This window comes from Meleagris gallopavo, chromosome 8, assembly GCF_000146605.3.
Source record: "Meleagris gallopavo isolate NT-WF06-2002-E0010 breed Aviagen turkey brand Nicholas breeding stock chromosome 8, Turkey_5.1, whole genome shotgun sequence".
NCBI classification, from domain to species: Eukaryota; Metazoa; Chordata; class Aves; order Galliformes; family Phasianidae; genus Meleagris; species Meleagris gallopavo.
In genome coordinates, this window is record NC_015018.2 from 21,702,847 (window position 1) to 21,707,857 (window position 5,011).

The following is a 5,011-nucleotide window of genomic DNA, read 5'->3' on the forward strand; positions in this document are numbered from 1 at the left end:
AAAAAAAAACAACACAAAACACCTTTATTGGATGCTCTTAAAAAGTCTCCCTGGGGAATGCTTAGGGGGCAGGTAAGCCATCGTCTGCCCCCTGCCCTGTCACGGAGCCACACTGGGCCTTGTGCTGGCCCATACTGGTGCATTGTGAGGGCAGTACCTTCATCTAGACAGGAACAGCAGCTTTGCCCCCTTCCCCAGGGCTGCCTGCAGCCACTGAGGTGCTAATAGAGCAGGCAACCAGGCCTCAAAGTTCCATTTCCCAGAGCTCTGGCTCTGTAAGAGGTGTGTGCCAGCGCACCCGCCTTCCACCAGCCCCTTAGGCCAAACTGAGTTGCGGTTGTGGAGTGGGTCCCCTGTGTGCTCCCCTGCCAGCGGGGAGGGACTCCTGCAGCACCCAGGCCTCAGATGGCCAGGAGCGGTGCACGCTGCTCGGTCATGCAGGGAGGCAGCTCCCAGCTCAGGCCCGTTCCGTGGGGCAAGTGAGGAGAGGGCAGCAGGACACGGGTGAGCCAGTGCCTGTGGGGAGAGAAGCAAAGCCTGCAGCAAAAAGCTGAAGTCATGGCACCATAGAGTAGAGCCGGGGCTGTTAAGTGCCAGTGAGGTATGTGAGTACGTGGCCCCCTGCTGCCACAACAGCCTCCCTCTCCTGGCAGAGGCGTGCCTGCAGCAGTGCTGGCTCAGCCAGAGCTTTCCTCTAGGCAAAGCTGAGGCAGCTGGAGGCTGCACTACAGCTGGGCCCAAAAATTGGTCTGGGTCCTCCGAGCCTTGTAAGGCTGGTTCCTGGGTCCCAGCACCCTTGTGCTTTACCTTGGCACATCCACTCCCAGAAACACCTTCCAGTTATCCCAGCTGCCGTAACTGTAGGGGTTTCTGAACACCTGTGGGCCAGAGAGATGCACATCAAGTCTGGCTCTGCCTGGCTGGCCCTCCCACCCTGGGGGCTGTGCTCACCTTGCCTTTCTTCTGCAGTCGCTGCCTCTCCTTCTTATTGATGTGCCTCTCAATGCTGGTTTCCCCACGGGTGATGAGGGCAGCATGCCACAGTGTGAGGGCACCCAGGGCCAACGCTACTGAGCTGGGGACAAGCCACAGCAGTTGCACATAGGTCTTCATCAGAATCGTAACTGTGGGGGACTGAGGCTGTTTTCCTGAGCAAGTGCAGGTGGTTTGATGGCTTTCATCCCATGTGCCAGGGAGCTGAAATCAGTTCTCAAGAGCCCAAGAGCCAGCAGGGCAGGGATGTCTGTGCTAGAGCAAAGCAGTCTAGCCCGGGGAAGGTGGCATACAAGGGACAGCACAGCAGTGCTGCAGTGGGCCCCACTGCTTCCCCCAGCACCCTCCTGGCCTCTGTAACCCCATTACCTGCACAGGACCCAGAGGTAGACCACACTCTTGTGGAAAGCTCGCTGGCGGAAGGAGAAGGTGGGTGGTGGGGTCTGGTAATACGTCTGAAAAAGGACAGAGAGGGGCACATTACCAGAATGCTTTATAGTGTAAAGCCAGGCAAGGAGTGCAGTGCTCCTTTGATGAAGGAATCAAGCAGTTAGAAAAAACTGGCACCAGAACCAACACAACAGCCAGGGCAAGAGGGAGGCAGCCGAAGACAGCCACAAGACAGACGGACACCACTTGAGAGCTGGCATATGAGTGACAAGCAGTGTGCTGGAGCTCAGGGAGCAGGTCACCGCACCACAAAGGAGATGATGCTCAGGGTGAGATGTTTACATACTGCTGCTGCAGCTTCCCCAGGAGAGCAGAGCCTGAGTAGCATGCCAAGCAGTGGGCCTGGCCCCAGTGCTGTTGCTGCCACCAGCCAAAGCCACTGAAAGCTTGGTACATGGGGAATCAGACCCAAAACTGCTGGAGGTTGCGCCTGTAGCAGAGCCCTAGCAGCCCTAGCTCCGTGACTCATGAGACAAGCACAGGGGCTGGTTCTGGCCTCAGGCTTCACTTTGAGAGCAGGATTCAGCCTGCAGGGCAGCTCTGTTCCACGCTGCCTGGAGCAGCTGGGGAGCAGGGATGTCCCACCTGGTTGGCGGCCACCTGCAGTCTCTCCTTCTCAAGCAGTTTCATTCTCTAGGGGGATGGAAAACACAGGGCACCAGTTACATGGCTCAGAGGAAAGGGCCCTTCCTCTCAAACCTCACAGGACTAGGGCAGCAGGGACCTCACAGGAGGAGGGAGAGGAGAAGCAAAGTCAGTTCAATGCTAGTGCTGGTTCAGCCTTGTTCTGCAAGCTCAGCCTGGGGAGACCAGGCAGCCTCTGAGTATGCCAGCACTTCCTCTCCTGGAGCAGGTGAGGGGCCATCTCACTCAAACTCACCTCAATGGCTGCGTAAGCATCCCGGAACATGTCCCAGCCGCTGATGCTGCAGTAGATGCAGCCCATGGTCATGAAGAAGCAGAAGGAGAAGAAGTAGCGGTGGTTGTAGTGCCCAACACAGTTATTGAGCCAGGCTGCCTCTAGGGTTAAAGGTGTGTAACTGTGATGGTCACTAGTCCTAACCCACCCCATGAGGATCAAGACATCCAGCCAGGCTCTCTGAACCCTCCCCTGCACTGAGTGACTTAGGACAGAAATGGAGCAGGGAGATGAGGAGGAAGCAGGGCTGGCTCCTCGGGAGAGTGCAGTGAGTTAGTACTGCAGAAGGATACGACAATGGTGGTCCATCTTCAGCACACACCTGGGAGGGAGGAGAGCACCACAAATGTTAGTGCGAATTGCAAGCACCATGTCTGGGAGGGGGCAGCCAGCCCACTCAGTCCTTCATGCTGTGCTAGAGGCAGGTAACAAGCCAGCAGAGCAGAGAGGAAGGGGCGCATCTCTCATGGCTTATGGTGGGAAGGGAGAAGTATCCTGCCCCAGCTAGCAGAGGCACTACCTGATGTGGTAGGGAGGCCAGGGAACATTACCTGTTGCAGATGCTGCAGTGATGGGTGCGAGCCGGCTTGGGGGCAATGCATTTCCTGCAGATGGAGACGCCAGTGAGATCGTTCTTAGCCTGCACACAGGTCAGAAAAGAGGATGTGCTCCCAATTCCCCACACCATCCCCTGCTCCCCCATGTGTTAGCCACACTCCCCTAAACCTGCCTCCCCTCCTAGCCCCTGTCTGGAGAAGACTTCCTGTAATGATGCCAACAGGATGCTCCCAGTGATCAGCTGTACCTGGTCCCCAGTGCCGAGCTGCACTGCCCATTGGTGCCCAGGCTCAGCCTCACCTGCGGTGGATGCCCAGGAGAGGTGGTGATGGCCTTGTAGTAGTGGAAGACAATCATGATGAGGTTCCAGTGTCCATAGGCAAGATGCCAGCAGATCCAGGCAGGCGTGTACGTCTGCAGGATGAGGGGCAGCAGGCAGATGTATACGATGGCCACAATGGAGCTTGTCAACCCTATCACCAGTGCCACAAACACCTAAAGGAAAAGGGGTTTGGGTCAGTGGAGTGTGCAGCACCTGCTCCATGCTGAATTCTCACTCCCTTCCACCTGGAGCAGCACAGCTCAAGCTCTAGGACTCAGAGTCCCCAGCAGCATGCTCGCCGCCCCAAACCCCTCTAGCAATGGAGGCACTCACCACACCAAACCAGCGGGTGACATGGTCCACCAGCCAGTAGACAGGCTCAAAGAGGGAGTCAAGCACCACGTCGCTGTTGGTGAAGGAATTGTAGAGCAAGGAGCGGAGGCAGAGGCGCCCGTAGTGCCACAGCTGTCCTGCCTGCCGCAGCAGCTTAAAGCGCCGCCGCCGGCCCAGACGCAGGCACTTGAAGAGCAGGCGCATCACCGCTGCAAACATCCGCTGCCGGCTTCTCATCCCTGCTGAGCTCCACCTGCAGGGAAGAGGCTGGGTGTGGGCAGGCCACCCTGCTGCCTCTGTCCCGCGGGGAGGGCGTCCCCTCCTGGGTGTGCTGATGGTGCAGCTCTTGCCAAGTGCCTGCCTGCACAGCAGGGCAGGGCCCTCCTTCACCCTGCACGGGACGCAGAGCAGAAGCGGGTGGCGCTGAGCCCGAACTGGAGGCCGCGATGCTGCGTTCCTGAGCTCTGCGCATGGAGACTGGGGACACGGGGCTCTCAGGCCTCCGCGCCTGACCTCAGATGCTCCCTGCTCCCATCTCATCTTTCCCAGAGGGGAGGGAGATGGGGACTGACACGGCGAGTCTGACTCAGAGGAAACTAGAGACGGCGCAGGCACTTGGGGCGCTGAGCCCATTCCAGGGCAGGGAACGCTCAAAAACCACGGGGATCCCCTCACCAGTCTTTCGTAACTGAGTCAGGAATGAGGGAGCCCAGACAATACACATGCCCTCTCCTCACACCTAGAAGGCAGCATCTGGATGCCGCTTCCCTTTAGGTTCTGGACCAAGCTGCAGAAGCCATCCCACCATACCTATCCCAACCTCACAGTGCTGCACTGAGAGCCGCAGCACCTCTCCTTCCCCTCCCCCGGATCCTCCCAGGACAGTGCCCCACTTCGCAGACGGAGAGTCCTTTGCGCAGCCCCAGGCCGAGGTGCTGCCACTCAGACAGCAAAGGAACGCACAGCCAAGTGCTCGCCTTCCCACCGAGCCTCTCATCCCACTCAAGGGCCGTACTGGGAGCAAGGAGGAACCCGAGCCGGCCCCGAAACGAGGCAAACGATCTGCCGGGTCGGGGCCCCCGGGCCTCCGTGCCGCAACGGCCATCAATATTAACCAGCACGGCCGCCCCGGGGTCCTGCCAAGGTCCCGTTCGCCTCGCACAGCGCCAGGCACAGCGCCAGGCGGCAGCGCCGCAGCGCAACCAGCGACAGCTCAGCCCCAAAAACGTCTCCATGCGCTGCTCCCGGCTCCCCGGCAGCACCGCGCCCTGCTCCAGGCACACGCACCGCGCAGCCGGCTCGCGGCGGCACCCAGCCCACCCTCAGAGCAGGAAGGTGGGCTTTGCCAACCCCGCGTGCCGCCCCTGCACCAAAAACATCGGGCTCAGAGATGCCCTCGCCCGTGACGGACGGCGGTAGCGAAGGGGCAGCGCGGC

At 59.6% G+C, this 5,011-nt stretch overlaps 2 protein-coding genes across 10 annotated transcripts in view; one reads left to right on the forward strand and one right to left on the reverse strand.

Moving 5' to 3' along the window:
* ZDHHC16 (zinc finger DHHC-type palmitoyltransferase 16) lies at nucleotides 1–4,983 on the reverse strand. Of its 9 annotated transcripts, none has more exons than XM_003208095.4 (10): nucleotides 3,576–4,969; nucleotides 3,221–3,415; nucleotides 2,914–3,002; nucleotides 2,656–2,684; nucleotides 2,324–2,457; nucleotides 2,029–2,076; nucleotides 1,363–1,448; nucleotides 952–1,075; nucleotides 808–878; nucleotides 1–516 (listed from the first exon to the last, which is right to left on the reverse strand). In XM_003208095.4, the coding sequence occupies exons 1-10, from the start codon at nucleotides 4,206–4,208 to the stop codon at nucleotides 402–404; spliced, it is 1,524 nt and encodes a 507-aa protein (XP_003208143.2). In that variant the 5' UTR covers nucleotides 4,209–4,969; the 3' UTR covers nucleotides 1–401. The 9 variants fall into 9 exon arrangements, 7 of the variants coding, with proteins under 7 accessions (XP_003208143.2, XP_010712909.1, XP_019473283.1 ...); XR_004160528.1 differs by having other exon boundaries at nucleotides 459–516; nucleotides 952–1,148; nucleotides 3,576–4,980; XR_004160529.1 differs by having other exon boundaries at nucleotides 459–516; nucleotides 952–1,124; nucleotides 3,576–4,979.
* The window catches only part of EXOSC1 (exosome component 1), a 1,676-nt gene continuing 1,473 nt past the window's right edge, over nucleotides 4,809–5,011 (forward strand). Inside the window, exon 1 of the mRNA XM_010714738.3 lies at nucleotides 4,809–4,977. Within this exon, the coding sequence (XP_010713040.1) occupies nucleotides 4,809–4,977 (169 nt within the window). The remainder of the gene's footprint in view (nucleotides 4,978–5,011) is intronic.

What these genes read in the sequence shown, in the direction of transcription:
- ZDHHC16 (XM_003208095.4), bottom strand. Translation starts at nt 4,208, where the DNA reads ATGGGCTCAGCGCCCCAAGTGCCTGCGCCGTCTCTAGTTTCCTCTGAG. An exon ending in TGCAGGTGGCCGCCAACCAG is followed by an intron (nt 1,449 to 2,028) that starts GTGGGACATCCC and finishes GTCCTTTTTCAG; the next exon opens with ACGTATTACCAGACCCCACC. An exon ending in TACCTCTGGGTCCTGTGCAG is followed by an intron (nt 1,076 to 1,362) that starts GTAATGGGGTTA and finishes GCTTGTCCCCAG; the next exon opens with CTCAGTAGCGTTGGCCCTGG.